This window comes from Sorghum bicolor, chromosome 4 (genome assembly GCF_000003195.3).
Source record: "Sorghum bicolor cultivar BTx623 chromosome 4, Sorghum_bicolor_NCBIv3, whole genome shotgun sequence".
Classification (NCBI taxonomy): domain Eukaryota; kingdom Viridiplantae; phylum Streptophyta; class Magnoliopsida; order Poales; family Poaceae; genus Sorghum; species Sorghum bicolor.
In genome coordinates this window covers 557,053-580,452 of record NC_012873.2, presented here as the reverse complement: position 1 = coordinate 580,452, position 23,400 = coordinate 557,053, and the positions used below count along the sequence as shown (strand labels likewise).

At 42.5% G+C, this 23,400-nt stretch overlaps 2 protein-coding genes across 11 annotated transcripts; both read left to right on the top strand.

Annotated features, from left to right (window-relative positions):
• LOC8066495 (protein KINESIN LIGHT CHAIN-RELATED 1) lies at positions 8,105-11,689 on the top strand. The gene is made up of 3 exons (XM_002453099.2): positions 8,105-9,075; positions 9,310-10,218; positions 11,099-11,689. The coding sequence occupies exons 1-3, from the start codon at positions 8,381-8,383 to the stop codon at positions 11,331-11,333; spliced, it is 1,839 nt and encodes a 612-aa protein (XP_002453144.1). The 5' UTR covers positions 8,105-8,380; the 3' UTR covers positions 11,334-11,689.
• Positions 12,828-23,159, top strand: LOC8066494 (lysine-specific demethylase JMJ25). Of its 10 annotated transcripts, XR_002452225.1 has the most exons (18): positions 12,828-13,005; positions 13,760-13,882; positions 13,974-14,120; positions 14,490-14,623; positions 14,830-15,016; positions 15,102-15,234; positions 15,338-15,404; positions 15,484-16,219; positions 16,323-16,652; positions 17,394-18,092; positions 18,195-18,267; positions 18,347-18,432; positions 18,539-18,658; positions 18,861-18,937; positions 19,708-19,828; positions 20,209-20,789; positions 22,157-22,231; positions 22,841-23,159. XR_002452225.1 is itself a non-coding variant. In XM_021459093.1 (15 exons), exons 1-15 carry the CDS (start codon positions 12,913-12,915, stop codon positions 19,775-19,777), a joined length of 3,060 nt encoding a protein of 1,019 aa, XP_021314768.1. In that variant the 5' UTR covers positions 12,828-12,912; the 3' UTR covers positions 19,778-20,016. The 10 variants fall into 10 exon arrangements, 4 of the variants coding, with proteins under 4 accessions (XP_021314768.1, XP_021314767.1, XP_021314766.1 ...); XR_002452227.1 differs by lacking the exon at positions 22,157-22,231 and having other exon boundaries at positions 19,711-19,828; XR_002452223.1 differs by lacking the exon at positions 22,157-22,231.

The window sequence follows — 23,400 nt, the reverse complement described above, 5'->3', positions numbered from 1 at the left end:
TTAGCCCTCTTCCCCCTTTGTCCCCACCATAGATTTGCCCCTGGCCTGTTGCGTCGAACCTTGGAGGAAACCATGGCTATTTTTTACTTGTCTATTGTCGTTACTCAAAAAGGAATAGGATGCCATCACATAGTTTGGACAAAAACAACAATCTCTCAGATGTCATACTTTGGATTAGTTTGATGTGTCAATATTGTATTGGTGGAGATAAGTGATAAGGTGATAGGCCTTTCCAATCAAGGTTATTAATTAGATCTATGTCATTGCTTGTTTGGTGGGAGTTATGGAAAGAAAGAAACTGAAAAAAAGATCAAATAGGCAGCTACACTTTTAGTATATAATAGGGTCTAAAAGTTTAAGGGCATCATCCCCACTGTGTAGGGGATTTGGGTGTTTCTCGAAGCTTCCTCTTGACTTAGGTTGCCAATAATATATTTCATAAAGCGATTTGTGTAAAAATACTTGTTCATGAAAACGTGTTTGGATCAACTCAAATAAATTGCTAGCTGCTAAAAATCCAATTGATTCAAACTTTCCAACTTACAGGATAGCTTACACCCTATTTTGAATTACCTAACCACTCATGGCACAAGTTCTCCACGATATTAGAAGCGCAAAATCTGCTAATATCAATCCTTGTTCAAAAGGGTGGAAGGATAGAAAAGTTAGTTTTAGTTAGGCCTTATTTAGTTCACCCCAAAAACCAAAAACTTTTCAAAATTTCTCGTCACATCAAATCTTGTGGCACATGCATGGAGCATTAAATATAGATGAAAATAAAAACTAATTGCACAGTTTCCTTGTAAATCGTGAGACGAATCTTTTAAGCCTAGTTATTCTATGATTAGACAATGTTTGTCAAATAAAAACAAAAATTGTCAAAATCTAAAAACTTTTTTGATCTAAACAAAGCCTTAATTGAGTAGATTATGTGGGGTACGTCTTGGTTGTAGTTAGGTAATCAGAAAGTTATCTAATATAATCATGGCATCACTAAGGCTCTATTTGGATCTATCAACGGTTAATATTTAATTAGCTAATATTAGTTATTTAACTATTAGCTGGTTTTACCCATGAGTAGCTAAAAATTAGCTAGACTCATTTGGATCTAAATAAGCTAATTATTTACCAACTAACTATTAGTCAAAGGGATCAGCCGAAGTGTCATATTTTTTTTTAAAAAAAGGAAAAAGAAATGATATTATAGACACAAACACCGATAGAGAGACATGCATTGTTGATATTATTTATAGATGACTATATAGAAAAGGTGATTGACATATTTTGAAATGTGAAAAAAGTTACCATATAGAACTCAGTCGACAAAACATGTTGTCTATCACTAAAAACAACAATGAAAAATGCAAATTTGTTGGTGAAGAAAAGAAGATATACGACATCCGGCTCGTAGTAGCCTGGGAACGAAAATATGGTCCATGTTCTCGTTCCCATATTCCATATTCCAAGAATATCTATATTTTGAGAATATGAGTGTTCTTATTACCATATTGTAAAATGATACCAAGTACTTCCTCCATTCTAAATTGTAAGTCATTCTAAAAATCTTAGAAAGTCAAATTTTTCTAAGTTTGACTAAATTTATATAATAAAATAATTATTATTATGATACCAACTAAGTATTATTACATTCTTCCTTAATTATATTTTCATAGTATACTCTCTTTATGTTACAAATATTAGTATCTCTTACTATAATTTTGGTCAAATATGAAAATATTTTGACTCTCTAAGATTCTTAGAATGACTTACAATTTGGGATGGAGAGAGTAACTATCGTCTCATCAGGAATGGGCGGGAAGCTGGTTGTCCGGCTGTGTTAACCGTTTTAACCACCACCCATGAATAGTTATCACTGAGACAGTCTGTGTCGTCTCGGCTGGTGGATGCACAGTTGCGTTCTCAAATTGGCTGCACGAGAATGCTCCAAGATCTCCAAGAATCATCAGGCGAATCAAGGTCGAGATTTTTTGGGGTTGTTTAGCTCGCGATTTTTTTTCAAAGTGCTACTGTAGCACTCTTCATTTATGTTTGATAATAATTGTCTAACCATGGACTAAATATGTTTAAAAGATTTGTCTCGTAATTACAGGCGAACTATGTAATTAGTTTTTTATCTATATTTAATTCTTATACATGTACCGTAAGATTCGATGTGTCTGGAAATTTTGAAAAAATTTGTAAAAATTTTAGAAAAGGCCTTGTTTAGTTCGTAAAAATTTTGGTTTTTGGCTACTATAGCACTTTCGTTTTTATTTAACAAACATTATCTAATCATGAAGTAACTAGCTCAAAAGATTTATCTCACAAATTACAGGTAAACTGTGCAATTAGTTTTTATTTTCATTTATATTTAATGCTCCGTGTATGCGATTAAAGATTCGATGTGATGAGAAATCTTAAAAATTTTTGGAACTAAAAAGCCTTACTTCTGTCAAGTTCGTAGCGTGTAGTAATTTCTTTTGGAACAAAAAGAAAAACAGAGCACTCTTAGTTCACCCAAAAATCAAAAAGTTTTTAAGATTTCCCGTTACATCGAATCTTGCGGCACATGCATGAAGCATTAAATATAGATAAAAACAAAAAAACTAATTACACAGTTTACCTGTAAATCACGAGACAAATGTTTTGATCCTAGTTAGTTTATGATTGGACAATATTTGCAACAAATAAACGAAAGTGCTACAGTAGCGAAATCTAAAAACTTTTCACATTTAAACAAGGTCTTAGCCTCACCTAGTCTTGCCACTCATCCAGCTTATATTATATACAAAGGCCATGACCATGAGGAATTCATTGGACAGAATGATTGTGTTGCCAACAGTGGCTGTTCTAATCAGTTGCCTGTATTGCTGCTACTGATTGGGGGCCAAGATGGCGGGGCGCCTGTTGCAGTTTCAGTTCATCATCCACCCATTTTTTCTTCAATTATAGTGCCAGTGGACAGACAAATGGCACTAAGGACAGCTCGATCAGTGTAGGAGTATTAATCCGACCTTCTCTCCACACCTAGCAGCCCCCCCCCCCCCCCCCCCTCCAAAAAAAATCATCATATACATATACTCAAAGATCTCGGAATATAAATGTATCACTGACAGAGTAGCAAAAATCGCAAGAGACTCTGGGGGGCCCACCTGTCGTTCACTACAACACAGGTCCACCTCAGGATCAGTATCGTCTACTCTGGTATGTAGAAATCGGGACCAGAAGATCCAAGAGTGAACGGGAAATTCAGATGATGATGAACCCGCCGCGACCGCGATGATGCAAAGGTAACTGCCTGCTAGTACAAGAGGGAGGGAATAAACAGACAATTTATAGACGCCTGGTTTGGCTAGATCGATTTTGAGCGTCCGGCGGTTGAGATCGTTGCCTCATTGGCAAACTGCCTGCTAGCGCAAGCCCATGATCAAATGCCAGAGGTCCTACTATTGTTCTTTATGCGTTGCCTTGTCTTGGTCTTGTTTAGGGCCTTGTTTAGTTCTAAAAAATTTTGCAAAATAGAAATAGTAGCGCTTTCATTTGTATTTGACAAATATTGTCTAATTATGGACTAGCTAGATTCAAAAGATTCGTCTCGTCAATTCCGACTAAACTGTGTAATTAGTTTTTATTTTCATCTATATTTAATACTCCATGCATACGTCTAAAGATTCGACGTGACGGGGAATCTGAAAAATTTTGCCAAATTTTTTAGGAAGTAAACAAGGCCTAAGTTTACCCAAAACCAAAAATTTTTCAAGATTCCCCGTCACATCGAAGCTTTCGACACATATATGGAGCATTAAATATAGATAAAAATAGAAACTAATTGCACAGTTTGCCTGTAAATTGCGAGACGAATCTTTTAAGTCTAGTTACTCCATAATTGGACAATGTTTGTCAAATAAAAACGAAAGTGCTACAGTGTCAAAATCTAAAAAAATTTTGCATCTAAACAAGGCCTAAGACCCTGTTTAGATTGGAGATGAAAATTTTTTGGGTGTCACATCGGATGTGTCAGAAAGATGTCGGGAGAGGTTTTATAAACTAATAAAAAAACAAATTACATAGCTCGTCAGAAAATTGCAAGACAAATCTATTAAGCATAATTAATCTGTTATTAGCACATGTGGGTTACTGTAGCACTTAAGGCTAATCATAGAGTAACTAGGCTTAAAAGATTCGTCTCATGATTTTCAACTAAACTGTGTGAAAGCCCTAGTTTGGTTTTGGATAATTGATGAAACCCTAATACTAACCTCTATACTAAGTGTGTGTAGACTTAATGAGGTTGGTACATGCCAAGTGTTGGAGCAAGAGATGATCATGGTAATGACCACAAGGTGATCAAGTGCTCAACTTGGAAAAGAAGAAAGAGAAAAACAAAACCCTATGGAGATCAAGGCAAAGGTATTGCTTAGGGTTTTGGTTTTGGTGATCAAGACACCATAGAGGGTGTGATCACATTTAGAATAGATAGCCGTACTATAAAGAGGGGAATTCTTTGGCTAAGCGGTTATCAAGTGCCACTAGGTGTCATTGTTCATGTGCGTGCATTTAGAACCTAGTGAGCTAACTTAACTCCTTCAAATAAAATGATTGTGAAAATGCTAACACTCGTGCACACTTGTTGGTACACACGTTGTGGTGTTGGCACACTTTGAAAAGGAGGTGGAGTTTGAAGAGTAGAGAGAGGATGGGTTCCTCGATTCGGCGCTTTTCGAGAAAATGATGTGCATATTTTCTATTGCGCCGGTGGGAAATTTGGAGAAGTCGCGGAAGTGTTTCTTGCTGAGGAACACTCACAGGACGCTGGCTCAGAGGCACCGGACGCTGTGTCTGAGCGTCCGGTGTGCAGGCTGCCTGACTCGGTTAGGGTTAGGCACCGGACGATAGGCACCGGACGCAGCTTGGAGCGTCCGGTGTACGGGCGTTTTGCGACCCTCTCTGCGCATGGGTCCGGTGAGCACCGGACGCTACCGGTGCTTAGCGTCCGGTGACCCACAGATTTGCGAAACTCTCTGCGCATGAAGTCCGGTGTGCACCGGACGCGTCCGATGCTAACTTGCTCAGCGTCCGGTGCTCTGCAGGTTACCGTTAGACTCTGACACGCGGCTGACGTTGGAGCACCGGACGCGGGTGTTGAGCGTCCGGTGCCCCTTTAAGAGCGTCCGGTGACCCCGCAGTTTGCCCAGTGAAAGAGCCAACAGCTCTATTTGTTTAAGGGGTCTATAAATAGTTGTTGACCGGCTTAGGGCTCACCCTCTTGGTATTCTAACATACTTGACATCCTTGTGGGCCTAAGCAAACACCTCCCACTCATCGCCTTCATAGATTAAACATCTTTGTGAGATTGGGAGTGATTCCAAGTGTATTTGCTTGAGTGATTGCATCTAGTGGCACTTGGGGATCGATTTGGCTGCGGTTTTCTTGTTACTCTTGGTGGTTGCCGCCACCTAGACGGCTTAGAGCAGCGGAGGAGCTTTGGCACGAGTTGGTGATTGTTCGTGGCCATCTCCCGGTGATTGTGAGGGGTTTTGTACCTTCCCCGGCGGAGAGCCGAAATGTAACTCTAGTGGATTGCTCGTGTCATTGAGTTACTTCACTTGTGGGTAGGTTCTTGTGGTGTCCTAGTGAGGACGAGGTTTGTGCTACACCTCTTAGCCACCGAACCACCAAGTGTTGGTCGACACAACGGGGACGTAGCGTGCCGGCAAGCACGTGAACCTCGGGAGAAAAATCTTGTGTCTCCATTGTGTTTGTTGATTGGATTTCTCCCGGTGATTGGACTTCATATTATCGATTGGTTCATTCCCTCTACGTGGCGGTATAAAGTTCAAACCATCTCTTTACATTCCCGCAAACTAGAGTAGCTTACTTACTTGTATAGAAACTTTAGGTAGCTTTCTAGTGTAAGTAGTGACATAGCTCTTGTGTGCCTAGTGATTATATCAACTAGAATTGTTGGATAGGTGGCTTGCAAACACCCTATTAGAGCTAGAGTAAAAAGCTTCGCTTTGTTATTTACTAACCTCTTGCTCTAGTGAGTTTGTAGAATTTTTAAATAGGCTATTCACCCCCCTCTAGCCATATTAGGACCTTTAACTGTGTAATTAGTTTATTTTTTTATCTACATTTAATGTTCCATATATGTGTCTAAAGATTCGATGGGATGGATAAGAATTTTTTGAGTGACGAACTAAACAGGGCCTTTGCACGGCAGGCAGGTTTCATCCTACAATCTTCCGTCCATTTTATTTGCGGAAACGCTAAACACCACTAATAATTAAACTAATACTTTGAACTATTATAATATATAAACTTTATATGTTTAGATTTATAATTAATTATACTATCTAATGGTTATAAATTTATAGACATAAATAATATAATATAAAATAAATAAATAGTTAAAGTGTAATTTAGAAGACCATACTACTCTAACTTGTCCCAGATAAAATGACTAGAGCGAGTGACAAATTTCACGAGCAAGCCAATGGAGGTTTCACCAGGATGTCATGCACATTTATTAGAGCATCATATCATCAAAACTGCACTTTTTGCATGAAACAAAGAGAAAGAGAGAAGAAAGTAGTTTCACCATGGTGAAACTCCACGGACGTTGTTTCCCATGCAGTGAAACGGGATGAAATCCCCACTGAGGGCTAGATCGTTTTACCATTTTGTATGTGATCCAATCATTTTGTAGCAATTAAATGCTTTGCTTAGCCTTAGAAACAATAAAGTAAAATGCTTCATTGCTGGAGTTATTTTATAGATGGTTTCATTTCAATCTTTAGAACGTGTTGGTATGTGAAACACCACAATCTAGATTTTAGCGATAAGATTAATGATCTTATTAGTAGCAGTAACAACAAAAGAAACACAACTAAAATTTTCAACATCTCTTAAGGGCAGTCTCAATGCATAGTTTCATGACACAGTTACTAAGACTATAAATTAGGTAACCGAGCCACAAGAGTTTCATGGAGATGAAACTCCTCTCTCATCTCATGAAACTTCTTCATTTAATGACTCTGCCAAGTCAGCAATTTTGCTTATGTGGCACCCTATTTAATGTGCATGACACTCCCATGAAACATGCATTGAGACTGGCCTAACACTATGGCCTTGTTTAGATACACCAAAAAACCCAAAACTTTACAAGATTCTCCATCACATCGAATCTTGCGGCAAATGTATGAAATATTAAATGTAGATAAAAAAGATAACTAATTGCACAGTTTATTTGTAAATCACGAGACAAATCTTTTAAGCCTAGTTGCTCCATGATTGGATAATGTTTGTCAAATAAAAATGAAAATGCTACAGTGTCAAAATCCAAAAATTTTTTGATCTAAACAAGGCCTATGTATTGAGACTTGCCACACCACACCTTACGTTCATTCATTAACCAAAGCATGGTAACGACTAAAGATGGCAATTTCTACCCAAAACCCGAAATCCGATGGGTAATTACCTCATTAGGATAAGAGTATGGCTATTTTTTTACCCATGGGTAAGATAATGGGAAAAAAGCTTTACCCAACAGGTAAAGCGGGTAAGAGTATGAGACTACATTGCCCATACCCGTTAACCTATGGGTAAATTGAACCCGATAAATTATACTAGAATCATGGAACTTGTGAATTTTATGACTTGTTATCTAGTAATGATGGATTTACCCATTAGATCATTTGATTGTGTGTTCATGTAGCTTGTATATTTGAAGAGTTTATTAATGATTTATGATATTTTGGTTAAATTTGGGAGCCTGATATATTGAAACACGTATTTTTTCATAGCAAATATTATTAAAATCATGGGTAAAGATAACCAATGGGTTACCCGTTAGCCGCATGGGTAAGGGTATGGGAAAAAACTCTTACCTGTGCACGAGTATGGGTAAATTAACGGATAAAATATTTTCTCGTGGGTAAAGATATGGGTAACACATGTCCAACGGGTAATTACCTATTGCCATCCGTAGTAACGACCCCTCCACTAATTAATTTATTATTATGGTCGCCGCGCAGTCATTATGACGCCAGGCAATCCGGGCGTCGGCGTCACGGCAGACCCGAGGCGAGAGAGACGCGCCGGCACATCTGATGCCAACGTGATCCCGTCCCGACCATCCCCCGCGGCGGAACAGCTGCTGCACGGAGGAGAGGGACTCCACTGTCCAGTCCAGTCGTCCCTTGCAAGCAAGCAAGAGGCAGGGGAGGGACCCTTGCGTTGCGCTGCCCTTCCCAGCTTCCCTTCCCCGAATGGTATCGTGCGACCTCTAGTCGTCGCCAGCCACCTCTCCTCCCCCCCCCCTCTCCTCTCCATCTCCACCACCAGGCTAGCTGTCTGCTCGCCCTCCCCACCCAGGACCATGCCGGGCCTCGCCGCCTCCGACAACTCGCCCCCATCGGCGGCGCCACCGCCACGGCGGCTCTCATCGCCACTCCCCCGCCGGGCGCCGCCGTCCCCGTCTCCCTCGGCCTCCTCGCGCGCCAAGCCACGGAAGCCCTCTCCCTCGCCCGCTCCAGCACCCGACGCCGACGACTCGCTCGACAACCCGGATCTGGGCCCGTTCCTCCTCAAGCAGGCACGGGACGCCATGGTGTCGGGTGAGGGCGGCGGCGCCGCGCGCGCGCTCGAGTTCGCCGAGCGTGCCGCCAGGGCGCTCGAGCGACGCGGCGAGGGCGCCGAGCTCGAGCTCGCCATGAGCCTCCATGTCGCCGCCGCTATACACTGTGGACTCGGTCGACACGCCGACGCCATTCCTGTTCTCGAGCGCGCCGTCGCCGTCGTCACGCCGCCGCCGCCAGAGGCGCCTGCTGCTGACGGCGAGGGGGAGGGGGTGGGCGAGGCGGCTGGCGGCGGCGGCGACGACCAGCAGCGTGCTGAGCCTGACCAGAGGGGCGAGGAGTGGTCCCTTGCTGCCTTCTCTGGATGGATGCAGCTCGGCGACACGCACGCCATGCTCGGACGCATGGATGAGTCCATTGCCTGCTATGGCAAGGGGCTCGAGATCCAGATGGCCGCGCTCGGCGAGCGCGATCCCCGCGTCGCCGAGACCTGCAGGTGATCCCCCTTTGCTGCTTCTCGATCTAGATCTCGTCTCTTTCTTTTTTTTATACTTACCTCCGACCTCGCCAAACCAAAGAAGGGACATTTCCCCACTCCTCGCTGGTCGTTAGTCGTTGTGGATCTCGACAGAATTTGGCGTCAAAACTGATTTCTTTCATGCAAACACCCAAAAAATCTTACAAGGGACCAAGCATGACAATTTTGTTACTTCTCAACATTGATGAGCAGGTACCTTGCGGAAGCACATGTGCAAGCTCTGCAGTTCGACGAGGCAGAGAAGCTGTGCCGCAAAGCCCTCGAGATCCACCGGGAGCACAGTGCTCCAGCATCCCTCGAGGAGGCCTCGGACCGCCGCCTGATGGCCCTCATCCTGGACGCCAAGGGCGACTACGACGGTGCCCTTGAGCACCTCGTGCTTGCCTCGATGACCATGGTTGCCAACGGCCGTGACATCGAGGTTGCCACCATTGACGTCGCCATAGGCAACACCTACCTCGCCCTCGCCCGCTTCGACGAGGCCGTCTTCTCCTACCAGAAGGCGCTGACTGTTCTCAAATCGGCCCGTGGCGACGACCATCCGACGGTAGCGTCAGTCTACGTCCGCCTTGCTGACCTTTACCACCGGACAGGCAGGCTCCGCGAGTCCAAATCCTACTGCGAGAACGCCCTGCGTGTCTATGCCAAGCCCGCGCCTGGTGCTGCTCCTGATGAGATTGCTGGAGGCTTGATGGAGATTGCTGCCATCTATGAGGCACTTGGTGATCTCGATGAGGCCCTAAAGCTTCTTCAGAGGGCGCTCAAGTTGCTTGAGGACTCACCGGGGCAGTGGAGCACCGTTGCTGGTATTGAGGCACAAATGGGTGTTCTGTACTACATGGTGGGGAGGTATGCAGATTCAAGGAACTCATTTGAGAGCGCGGTTGCAAAGTTGAGGGCCAGTGGTGAGAGGAAGTCAGCATTTTTCGGCGTTCTATTGAACCAGATGGGGCTAGCTTGCGTGCAGCTGTTCAAGATAGATGAGGCTGCACAGTTGTTTGAGGAGGCAAGGGCAGTTCTGGAGCAGGAGTGTGGCGCTTCTCATCCTGATACTCTTGGTGTGTACAGCAACCTTGCTGCAATCTATGATGCCATGGGAAGGTACGCCCCAATAACCTGTTTTTCTGCAACCTTCAGTCATTTTATTCAGAATTTTATGCTGTGATGTAATTAGCCAATTACATACTCTGTTTATGTAGTACAGATAGATGGTATAAACAACCACACATTTAGGATCTCTAGGTGTTATTGGTATGCCCATAATGGATATGTACCTCATCATTTACAACAGTAAGAACTAAGAAGTGGCACTGAGATTTTTCCTGCTATCTGAAGGGGTAAATTTGTCAAATCTAATTCTTTGCTGAATGTTTGTGTTTGTTTGTGGGTGCTGGATGGTGTTGTGGGTTAAGCTCCTTCTTTAGATTATCCTGGGTAAGCTTGCTTTGATTTTGATTGGGAAAAACTAGCATCTAGATTGGTTGAAAGTTACGTGCCAGATGACCATTTCTGGCTTGCAATGTTAAAGTAGTCCATGCTGTAGTTGCCCACATGTTCTGTACCCAACTTTTGTGTAGTTGCAGAAGTAGCAAAACCGGATGTATTTTCACGATAGGTTTTGTGTCCATTTATTCATGCTTTCCAAACTAGAGAGGTCTGTGCCCATTTATTCATGTTTTCCGAAGTAGACAGGCTTGTACCTGTTATCGGTCCTCTCGAACTTCATGCTTTCCGAAGTAGACAGTCCTGTACCCGTCTATTGATGCTTTCGAAACTATAGTAACAGAGAAATTTGCTGCAGGTCAGTGTAGTTGAGGCTCTGCCATGCTTGTATGTAGTTGTAGGTCTTATATATGCCTCTGAAAATAGCATAGATCACAGATTAGTTATTCTTATATGATGACGCATTTGTGTCACAACATAGCTACTAAGCTACTAATGCACGTCTGCGTATTTTTCCTGACTGTGTATATGTGTTCAGAGTGGAGGATGCAATTGAGATCCTGGAGCACGTGCTGAAGGTGAGGGAAGAGAAGCTTGGCACAGCGAACCCAGATGTGGAGGATGAGAAGAAGCGGCTGGCGGAGCTCCTGAAAGAGGCAGGGCGGTCCCGAAACCGGAAGCAGAAGTCGCTGGAGAACCTGTTCGTGACCAACTCGCAGCGGGCGAAGAAGGAGGCCGGGAGGAGGTGGTCCAACTTCGGGTTCAGGAGCTGAGGAGCTACATCGATGGTAGACGTCACCTGGCGGCGGTGGCCTTTGTAACATAAAGGAGGAAAGTGAAAGGGAAAGGAAAAGGAAAGAAAGCACGTGTAAAAATGTTGTTGTAGGTTATTATTGTTAGGAAGGTGATGATGATTGTGTTTGCTGTTGGTGTATGTGTGGCACTGCATTACTGTTATTGTCTTGGGGTTATTTTCGAGTTAAATTTGTTTTTTTATATGTCGCGGTTATTATTAACTGGGTGCTGTTGTACCTTGAGAAGAGAATATTGTCTTTGTGGTGGACTGGTGGTGATTGGTGATGTAGCTGGTGAGAATACCTGTGATTGTTTGGTGGTGCAATTGCTTCCATTGATTGGGGTGTTGATTGTTGAATCCCTGGAAGGTGAAACCCTGTCCTGGTGTCCTTGTGAGGTGGCACATGGCTATGCAAATTGCTGTCCTTGTTACTTTGTGTCGTGCTGATCTCTTATTATGAGAAAATGCAGCACATTTTTGCTGTCAACAGGTGAGCTTAGCAAGTGGACATGTGTTTGGAGCTGCATCGGCATCATTTGGTGACTCTTTTGTTTTCTGATGATGAAACACGTCGGTTGGTGACGTGGGACCTAGTATGGCAGAGGGATCAGAAACACATATGCTTGTTTACTTCTAAAATTTTTTGCAAAATAGGAATAGTAGCATTTTCGTTTGTATTTGACAAATATTGTTCAATTATGGACTAACTAGGCTCAAAAGATTCGTCTCGTCAATTTCGACTAAACTGTGCAATTAGTTTTAATTTTCATCTATATTTAATACTCCATGCATACGTCTAAAGATTCGATGTGACGGAGAATCTGAAAAATTTTGCAAAATTTTTCAGGAACTAAACAAGGCCTACTCACATAGGAGTAGGCTGCTACACGCCTATACCTACACTTTTTTTTTTTTGAGTGGGCCTATACCTACACTTGAGCACGATATCAGTCAGGCAGGCAGGCTTTGGGTTGCCAAAAGGCTGGGGACTCGGGCATGGATTGAGCGTGGTGGGCCGGTCGATTTAGGGCTCGGCCTGTCAACGCGAAGCTCCAAGCCGGGCCTTATCGGGCCCCCACTAAACAAATATGAGCCCCGCTAGAGTTGCGACGATCCCACAGTAACAACAAACAGTGTAACTTTTCCTTTTTCTTACCGGCTCCAGTTTCAGGTTTTCACCACGGCACCCGCGCGGCGATTCAAAAAGTGCGGAACGCAACCGGGTACCCACGGGAAAGAAAAAGAAAAAAAACCAAACCGTGGGCTCGAACAAACCGCGCCGCTGCAAGAAGCCTCCTCCCCTTTCCTCGGCACACGTGCGCGCGTCACTGCCTGCTGGGCCCGTCCGAAGCCGAGGCGGCGGCCCACCGCCTCGAGACCTGGCCCGCGACACCCGCGCGTGTCCATGACGCGTGGGGGCTACCGCGCCGACCCACCGAGTTAATAACACATCCCCCCACCCCGTCTCCGTCCCGTTTCGATTCCGCCGACCGCCCCACGCTTTCCTCCCCGCGAACCCCTCGACTCCGACTCCGCCTCCGCCGCCGCCGGTTCCGATGCCGCCGCCCACGCGAGGCCGTGGCCGCGGGCGCGGACGCGGGAGGCCAAGGAAGGACCCCATCGCCGAGGACTACGCGCACGCCACCGAGGTATTCGACGCGACACAGCACTTGCTAAGCTAGGTCTCCGCTTCCCCTCCTCCTCCTCAGGCACCCGTTTCCCCTCTTCGCTTCAATCGCGCTGTCGCTCAGCGTGGACGGGGAGATGAGCTAGCTCGTCCGGATTTGGCTTCTACTAATTTCCCTTACCAGCAACTATATCTGGCTATCTGCTGATTGGGGGCTGCGGCTGCTTGCTTCGCTCTTCTTGACATTGCCACAGCTTCGCTCTAGTTCGCTGAGCATGCCTGCGGAGGCACTGGGAGCTGTAAGTTCCCATTATTGCAGCTCAGCCATTGAGCCCCTTCGATTCGGAGGATTCCAGCAACCCCTCTGATTTTGGCCGCGTGAGCTTGACATGGGTTTCGAAATTTGATTTCTGCTACTAGACTAGTATACTAGTATATATGGTTCTGTAGTTCCACCGGCTTCGTTTGTTTTCCTTATATACAAAACTAACTTGCTCCTGTGCCCTATGCATTCCTCGTTTTCTTTTAGAGTTATTACTTTATTATAGACTTATTAATTTATTATGGGTAATCCAGGTTGCCAACTAGTAGTACACTAGCTTGATGTGCTGTTGGAATGCTCAACAGCTTGCTTAACGAGTAGATTGACATTATGAAGCATTCCTAATAATGCTTACCCAACCCTTTTGCGTGTGTTTCTTGCTGTAATTTTAGTTCTTTTAAAAACATTATTTTCTTGGTGATCTGCTTATTTTTTTTGTTGCCATTGGCTGCAGGAAATTGGCAATGGAAATCTCATGGAGAAGGCGCATGAAAGTGGCGACAAAAACCTCACGGAGAAGGTGCAGGAAAGTGACGAGGAAAACCTCATGGAGAAGGTGCTGCAGCCTTCTGTGGAGGTCACTACCTTCTTGCCTAATTTTCTCTTCAATCAGATAACCTTCTACATTTCCAACTCCTGTGTTGAATTTTCTTTTCCCCATGTATTAGGAGAATGAAGGGCCAGCGGAGGTCTCAAAAACCACCAAAAGACGCAGGGGGGATCCTGTTGCGGACCCCTCTTCTCTTGAGTCTAGTGGTAACATACAACTTCGGGAGAGGCAGAATGCTTCAGCGGATCAGGAGCAGGGGCCTAAGGTGCAGATTGTCATCTTCATTGACCTTGTGCCTTGAGTTATCAGCAATACCTGAGTGTTTTTGCAATCTTATTAAACTGTAGTAATGAGTGCTTGCGACGGATTTCCTAATGCGTCTTTTGCTTTGCCCTTTAAAATGGTTCATTCGTTTGCCCATTCTAGCATTTTCCACACTTACTTGCTCCAGTTCTTTACCCATGGTATAGCTGTATGCACTCAGTGGAATGGCAAGTAATAGTTACATCTACATGAATTACATATACGGAATATATCAGATTGGCTTACATTCTGGCGCAGCTGCTTCACTGGTACACTTTCTGCTGTTCGTACATGTGCATGCCTCATATGCTTTGGTTGCCGAGTTTTGCAGAAGAGAAGTAAGGCTGAGGATTCAAACATGTGCCATCAGTGCCAGAGGAATGATAACGGAAGAGTTGTACGGTGCCAAGGCTGTGTCAAAGAAAAGAGAAAATACAGATACTGTGTGAAGTGCATTAATCGCTGGTTTGTGCCCTTCTGACATCACTTGTGTTTTTCACCTGAGATTGCATTTGACTCCCTGCTTTTGGACAGCAATGATTTTTGGTTTCTCTCATCTCTAATTTTGGTAGCATGTTAATTTTAGTTACTATATTGGTGCCTATTTCAACTTGTTTTTATGGTTTCCACTTAGTATTTTCACTGTTTGTGTTTTGGCATGATTGAATCAGGTATCCACATTTATCAGAGGACGATTTTGCGAACAATTGCCCAGTTTGTCAAAAAAATTGCAATTGTAAGGCCTGTCTGCGGGGAGACATAACCCGAACCAACGCCAAAGTTGTCAAAAAGAAAGGCCGAACCAAAAAGAAAAACCGAACCAACTCCAAGGACAAAAAGAAGTCTCAGATAATAAATGTGTGCCTTCTTCTTGCTTCATTTCCGCTGTCTACTGGGCCAATGTGTTTTACTGTTTACCTATTTGCTCATATTTCTTTTCCAGACTGAAGGATATAGTGTATCTGAACAAGATAAAATTCAATTCTCTATGCGTATCGTGCGCTTTTTGCTCCCTTGGCTGAAAGAATTCCACCAAGAGCAGATGCAAGAGAAAAGTGCTGAGGCTGCAACTAAAGGTAGTATGATTGCAACTGCAGCATTTGGATTTCTAGTTTACGTGCATGGCTGCTACTCATTAGTCATTAATATTTTTTGTTGTTCCTAATTTTGCTATATTAGTAGGGATTGATGCAGGCAAACTAGAGGTCCCTCTAACCATTTGTGGAAAAAATGAACGGATATACTGGTAAGTGTGGCTTTACTTACAGAGTGTATGCAAATTATTGGTTTTATAAGCGTCTAATTCCTCGTTATATTTGTAACAGTGACAACTGCAGGACATCTATTGTTGACTTCCACAGAACCTGCAATAAATGTAACTATGATCTCTGCCTCCGGTGCTGCCGGGAGCTTCGTCGAGGCCTTGTTCCTGGTAATGGTGTCAAGGTTGATGGTGGAGGCAAGGAAGATTTGCAATTGGGAGTTAGTCATGATAAAATTGTAAGTAAAGGGCCATCTGATGGACAGAATGGCATGTTAATAGATAGTGTAGTTCCTGCTGACAAGAGCACTTCTAGCTTGAGAGAGTGGAGTGTGAATAACGATGGAACCATACCTTGCCCACCAAATGCATTTGGTGGTTGTGGGAGCTCTCTTCTTGAACTTAAGTGCTTGTTCGAAGAGACGTTTATTGCTGAATTACTGGAGAAGGCCAATTCAGCGGTCAATAATGGAATGGAGGTGAAGATGGAAGGATCAAAATGTTCCTGCTTCACTGAATCCGGTGACATAGATGATGGTATATCGCGGAAAACAGCTTGCAGAGAGAATTCCTGTGATAACTACATATATTGCCCAACCGCTACTGATGTCCAAAATGGAAGTTTAGATCATTTCCAGGAGCATTGGTTGAAGGGTGAACCTGTAATTGTCCGTGATACGCTTGCATTGACTTCTGGATTAAGCTGGGAACCGATGGTTATGTGGCGCGCCTTACGAGAAAAGAGAGACAAAGTTGAGAGGCTCTCAGTTCTTGCTCTTGAATGCTTGGGTTGGTGTGAGGTTTGTAATATTCTTGTGACTACTGTTATTAGCCGGAAATTATAAGATTTTACAAAATGAAATTTCTAAAAACTAATGTTACTCCCATGTACTCTGAATGTAGGTTGATGTAAATATTCATATGTTTTTTGCGGGGTATTCACGTGGGCTTGTTGGTCCAGACGATTTGCCTCTGTTACTTAAGCTTAAAGATTGGCCACCACATAGTTCTTTTGAGGAGCGGCTGCCAAGACATGGTGCAGAGTTTATGTCTGCGTTGCCATTTCGCGAATACACAGATCCTAAATGTGGTCCTCTTAATCTGGCAGTAAAGCTTCCCAAGGGTGTTAATAAGCCAGACCTTGGTCCAAAGACTTATATTGCATATGGTGTTTCCAAAGAGTTGGGAATTGGTGATTCTGTCACCAAGCTTCACTGCGATATGTCTGATGCGGTAAATATACAGTTTTCGCATATGCTTCTTGGCTTTGATATGCAACTCTCAGCAATAAAGACTTGTCTTGTTAAGGACTTAACAACACTTGATTTTACAGCTATAACACTAGTTTAGGTAATAATTGCTTGAAGTCCTGAAATTCGGTGTTTTTGTAACTGTACCAATTATTGTAATGACTTAATGCTTGTTATAATGGGTGGCAGTTTTGGATGACCATAGTTCTGGAAAATCTAGAAACAATGTCTTGGTTTTCAAGATATATGAGGCTGTTTGGTACGCGGCCAAACTTTGCCTCGCCATGCAGCAGAGGCCACCAACAGTTGGCTGCTGTTTGGTTGATCAAGATATAAGGCTGTTTGGTACGTGGCCAATCATTGCCCCGCCATGCAGCGGCTGCTACCAACAGTTGGCTGCTGTTTGGTTGATGTGTTTGTTGTGGCAGCCACACTTTTACTCAGTTCATTTATGTGCTCATTTGCGCCAAAGTTGTGGCGGCCAAACTCTCCGCCACAACTCCTCAGCGGCGCCGTAGCTAGGTGGCTGGCATCGGCTGGAAACCAAACAACCTATATATCTGCCAGCTTAATGTTCCTGGTTTCATTTCTGTTCATTGGTGATTCTTTTTTCTATTATATATATTATTTTGTTTTTCGGTTAAGTTCCATCTGTGGCATCCCACTTTCTAATTCCTATTGCTTGAACTGGTCTTTATTTTTCTATTTCATATTTCTTGAACAGGTGAATATCCTCACACATACTGATGAAATAAAACTCAAAGCAAAAAGGATTGCAGCAGTGGAAAAGAAGAAGCAGTGTTTAGAAATGAAGAGTCTATCTACCAAGGAAGCAAGTGGTGACCTTCAATGGCATGCAGATTTTGCTAGTATTCCAGCAGTTCTCAGTGAATCTAACAAGGAGCCAAGGCCTGAAGAGTTTGGAAATGAGTTGGGCATTAAACAGCCAGTACAACATGTTGCTTCTGAGGAGCAGGAAGGAGTTCAAGATGATGCCAAGGCTGATGCAAATGATATGAATGTTTCTTTTGATAAGGGGAAATCAGAAGATTCTTTTGGCACAATTAATGGTAGAAAAAATGCTGGTGATGGTGTCAACAGTGGAGATAAAATTGAATCTCCTAGTGGTTTAGCAGAAAGAACATTGGCTAAACCTACCACTAAGGGATGCAGTAAGCAGCGTGGCCGTGATTCTTCTAATGCAAGAGGGAACAGGAATAAAAGAACAGAAGAGGAAAATGTGCCTGGATTGATTACCGTGGCTCCTGAGTCAGAAGATGAGACCCCATTTGTAGATGGAAACCAAGCAGAGGGTGGTGCATTGTGGGATATTTTCCGACGGGAAGATGTGAGCAAACTACATGATTATCTAATGAAACATGCAGACGAGTTTAGGCATTGCAACTTTGAGACAGTGAAGCAGGTAACTGGTACTTGTTATTTGTCCATAAAAGTATTAAGTATGCTGTACCATCTGGCATCCAATTTCATGTTGAAGAGCTATCACTTATTCACTTTTTGGCAGGTTACTCATCCTATACATGATCAGTGTTTTTATCTAACAAATGAGCACAAGAGAAAGCTTAAGGAAGAATATGGTTAGTTAATAACTTTATGTCTTTTTGAACTTGAACTTTGCCCTAGTGATATTTCCTGGTTTTGATGCTTCTTTTGTAGGAATTGAGCCTTGGACATTTGAACAGAAGCTAGGTGAGGCAGTATTTATTCCAGCAGGATGTCCCCACCAGGTTAGAAATTTGAAGGTATGACAGGACAGGACATATAAACAGCTGTCCGTCCCCACTGTCATCAGTGACGTGCTCCTTAATCGAATTAGCTGCTAATCAGTGGCACCTTTTTATTGGGCAGTCTTGCATAAAGGTTGCACTTGACTTTGTTTCTCCGGAGAATGTGAGAGAGTGCATCAGGTTAACAGAACAATTCCGTCTGCTTCCGAAGTGGCATAGGGTGAATGAAGATAAATTGGAGGTCTGTCACTTCGTCCATGCTCCTGTAACATTTGCTAATTCTTTTTATGTGATCGTAAATGAAGTATTATTCTGTTTATTATGTTGATTTTTGTTGGCCCCAGCTTCTGTATCCTCTCTATTTGGGCATTCTTATCTTTCTAGACTCATTAATCTAGACATTTAAATTTTAAATTATGTGTCTTGTCGATCTGAAATGGCAGGTTAAGAAGATAGCTCTTCATGCACTCAATCAAGCGATTAAAGATATCTCTGATGAATCATCTAATAGCAACGAAAGGTTTGTTGTGATAACTCTTTATGCAAGCTGTTTATTCCTTGTGATCATAAATAGTGCATGCATAATCATCTATGTTTGATTATGGTGAGACCCCATGTATCAACATTTTTCTAGCATCCCTGTTTTAGCACAAACTTTTGGATGGTTGCTCGACTCAAAATGTGTAGGACTAATTGGTTGCCTGCCTTTTTTTTTTAAAAAAAAAGGTTGCCTGCATACTTTTAAAGTTGCATTACCTGGACATAGAGTGGTTTCTTTTTTTCCCATAATGTTGTCTCTGGATTCATCCATTTGTCTAGGTGCTCTTGTTAAATCACAATTGTAGAATGTGTGGTGTTCTGCATAAATGTATCTGGTCCATCAGGGAAGATATCTGAATGGAGAAGTAATGTTACAGGAGTGTTTCTTGGTTCTACTGATTGCCTTCTGAACATGAATGTATCATGCTGTCAAATTGTGGTTCACATTTAAGCTGCTGCTGCTGCTTGCTACTGTCTTTGCTGGTTGGCTGCTGCAGCTGCAGCACAGCTTGCCGAACATGCTTGCAACAACCCTTGTGCTGCATGAGGCCATTTCCATGGAAATTTTACAGTCTTCAAACATGCTTTGCATTGCCCATTTATCTGATTTTGAAATATCTTGGCACAGATGAACTAATTGATTGGGTTACACAATCCTTAATTTATGTCCTGTATGATACTGCACCTTTTCTGTAAGCAGTTGTAATTAATAAATATGATATTACTAAGTGGTTTCTTGCTCTTGCGCAGCAGCCCAAATAATGACGTCAAAGATGAGCCTAGCTCAAGTGAGTCAGCGGAAATAGAGCAAGGAGAGTGACCAGCGCAAGGCATGCTGACCTTATTGATACTTATGTGGCTTCATATTTATGTACGTGGATCATGCTTTTGTATGGTCGGTGGTTTGGCCATTACTCTGACAACAAACTGATAGATATTACAAACAGATAGTTATTCTAATCTGGTCTGGGTGCCTGGCCAGCTCTATAGCTATCGTGTGAACAGTAGTTCCCTATTTGACACCTATATATATGACCCATATTTGGGTTCTTCCTTCCATGGTCCTTGCAAGCTTGAATTTCTCTTATCTGATATACACCTTCAATGTCCATCCTAAATTTGCACTGCTGTTCAATTTCATCCTATTTCTGTTAGTTGGCTGTGGACCGAGTTAGTTCTTTTGTCATATGGACAAAATTTATCCCTAACCATTTGGCCTTCTCCCAATATTGCTCGAACCATCTAGTGCAGACATGTGAACCAGCCTCTCTAAACCCTAGATCAGGTGGCCATGGAGATGGAGGCCAACACCATGACTAGTGAAGACAGTGGTGCTCTGATGGCGGGCATCACAATAGGGTGAAGGCATGGTCACATAGGGTGGCCTCACCTGGCGGTGCACGGGGCCGATCGTTGGGCGACCTGAGGCGAGGCTAGTTGCGGCATCCTGAAGGCAGCCATCTCAGTAGGGTGGAGGCACGCTTGCCCAGGGTGGCCTCACTATGGTGCTTGGGGCCTGATCATGTGGCGACATGGGTCGCCCTCTTCCCATGGCATGGGAGCATGCATGTGTCGCTACAAGGGCAGTTGCGGGTGATAGCTCGAAGTCTTGCTCACTCGGCGACACGGGCCTGAGCCAGGCTTGGGTGATGGCTTGAGGTATGCTGGCCCGATGATGGAGGTGGGGCTTGTGGCCTGATGGTGGCCTTAACCTGAGGCACAGGTCGATCCGCACATGGTGGCGCACTGGCGTGCTCGCCTGGAGGCCCTGGGTTGGCCTCTCCTAGCAATGGCGCATGCGCAACAACAAAAGCATCATGAATGGCTTAAGGGTGAGTTGAGCATCTGTATTTTTTGGTTTTGTCTACCTAGCAATGATCATGCATTAGGTTGTTTTTTACTTTCAGGATGGATCTAGATACGATTTATTTGCTTAAAATTGAACTTCATGGCAATCATTAGAAAGCCACACAGGGTGTGAGATGTTTTTCCATTGAGAAGGTTGTCGATTCTGATTTGAAAGATTATTATAAGAATCTTATTGAATCAATTGTAGATCAGTGCCCACCAGGTTATTTGGAAGTTGCACACATCCAATACTAAGATTTTCTTGAAACTTTTCCAAAAGTAAAATCAGACCAAGTGTTGATGTTTGGTAAACAAAGACAAAGGTCGTCAACATGTTGACATAATATTACGATCCTACCTCTATCACTGAATGGCATTTTTATGTGCAAGGGCAGCATAAAAACACAATAGAACAAGATAAGGATACCAATCTTAGAAATTCATTACTAGAGAATGAACATGTAAGGTGTTGACAAAAAGATTATGTACTTCCTCTGTTTTAAATTGTAAGTCGTTGTAGCTTAGCTTTTCTAGCTATGTAGTTTTTGTTATGCATCTAGATATACGTTATATCTAGATACATAATAAAAATGTCTGTATCTAGAAAAGTCAGAATGACTTACAGTTTGGAATGGAAGGAGTACTTAGAGAATGACCGCCAAAGAAGAGAATAGGACTACCAAATCAAATATAGGTCATTCTAGTTTTTCTAGGTATATAGCTTTTGCTATGCACCTAGATATACGATTGTCTACATAAATAATAAAAGTAGAAACAATCAAGAAATTAGAATGGAGTACTAGTTCTGAATTTTGTATTTTGTTGAATGAAAACTTAGATTGCACTATAAGTACCTTGCCTGTATAATAGTTCTGGTAATTCTGTTTTCTTTTCACATGGTGGTTGTTTTTATTAAATCAAACTAGCAAGTTACAGACCACTATTTTAATACCTAGCCCTGTTCGAGTTTTATTTTTAATCTTTTCAGAAAAATGTGTGATCTTGTTAAAGAAACAAGAAAACAACCTTGTTCGCTTGAGCTTGAATCTGTCTACCATTCAGTAGTGTTTTTCTCTCACAATAAATCAGCCAACAGTACTTTCTGCCATAGCTTATCAGCCAAACGTTTACTGATTTGTTGTGAGAGAAAAACACTGCTGAATGATTGGCAGATTCGGTAGATAAGCTCAAGCTTTATAAATGTCTAAGGGTTAGTGTCAGTGTCAAAGTCTGGACAGAAATGCTTCTTCGTGTTGTTTGACCTTGTTAGGGCACTCACAATGCAAGACTCTATTATAGAGTCTAAGACAATTAATTACATATTATTTATGGTATTTTGCTGATGTGGCAGCATATTTATTGAAGAAAGAGGTAGAAAAAATAAGACTCCAAGTCTTATTTAGACTCCAAGTCCACATTGTTCAAGGTAATAAATAACTTTAGACTCTATGATAGTCTGTATTGTGAGTGCCCTTAATTTTTGAATCAGCTCTGGGTGATAATAAGAAAGTTTTAGACAATTTCATAAGTTTTCCAAAAGAATAAATGAACACCTTTATTGAATGTTCAGATCTCCACTTATGGGCTAAAATGAGTGCCTACTGTGCTTCTGTCCAAAATCTGTAGATGTTTCGCATCTATGTTTTTGTTGGAGGATGTCATTAAGCTAGCTTTATATTTCGAACTTATGTTATCGTAAGCATTTCAAAGCTATGTTGTTTCCTCTAATCAGTTTTGAACTCAGTATTATACTAAATATTTGTGAACTCAATCGTAATATTATTTACGCTGCAAACTCCTTGTATGTGATGTGTATTTGCTTAGTTGAGTACGATCTTGGTAGTGATGTGACTTATTTGAGGCCCGTAGTGACTTGACGGACTACTAGGTTTATATCTATATATATATATATATATATATATATAAGAGATGGTATACATGTGCCAACGTTTTTAGCGGGGGTAGTTATACTTGATCTTGTATAAAGTGGGCGGTTCTGTGACAGTTTTCTTTGCTGCCATATGTGCATGTGTAGGTCAAGAAGTGGCTCAAATCAGTCTAAGTCAATTTCCATAGAGTTTTCTTCGATCAATGGACAAGGATAAAAGGAGGATGCAATGAGCACGATGAGTAAAAGAAGGCTGAGTGTGCTTCTCATATGTTTAATTTTTTGTCCCATGTAATGGATTTGGATTTGGTGTGTATGTGAACCAGAATGAATATGAGAACTTAAATGTGTGTGCACCACATCATGTGTTTGAAGCGGTAACTATGAGGATTTTATTCTAAGACTTCTTGTTATTAGAAACAGTGTATACAAGTTTTATTCTCATAAAAATCATTTTCTCATGAAATCTTTACCATCTATCTTTCATTTTTACCATGCCATGTTAGTTTATTTAATACCTAGGAAATATTCATGGAAATAAAATTTCTCTTTTTCCAAGACTTCTAGGTATTAGAAACAATGTAAACAAGTTTATTCTCAGAGAACTTATTTTATCTCATGAAATTTTTATCATCTATAATGTGCTCGTGCGTTGCAACGGGTGAAAAAGACTACCTCTCATCGTTAGATTCTACATGAGATTTTGA

What these genes read in the sequence shown, in the direction of transcription:
- LOC8066495 (XM_002453099.2), top strand. Translation starts at nt 8,381, where the DNA reads ATGCCGGGCCTCGCCGCCTCCGACAACTCGCCCCCATCGGCGGCGCCA. An exon ending in CGCGTCGCCGAGACCTGCAG is followed by an intron (nt 9,076 to 9,309) that starts GTGATCCCCCTT and finishes ATTGATGAGCAG; the next exon opens with GTACCTTGCGGAAGCACATG. An exon ending in ATCTATGATGCCATGGGAAG is followed by an intron (nt 10,219 to 11,098) that starts GTACGCCCCAAT and finishes ATATGTGTTCAG; the next exon opens with AGTGGAGGATGCAATTGAGA.
- LOC8066494 (XM_021459091.1), top strand. Translation starts at nt 12,913, where the DNA reads ATGCCGCCGCCCACGCGAGGCCGTGGCCGCGGGCGCGGACGCGGGAGG. An exon ending in GTGAAGTGCATTAATCGCTG is followed by an intron (nt 14,624 to 14,829) that starts GTTTGTGCCCTT and finishes TGATTGAATCAG; the next exon opens with GTATCCACATTTATCAGAGG. An exon ending in AATGCTTGGGTTGGTGTGAG is followed by an intron (nt 16,220 to 16,322) that starts GTTTGTAATATT and finishes CTCTGAATGTAG; the next exon opens with GTTGATGTAAATATTCATAT.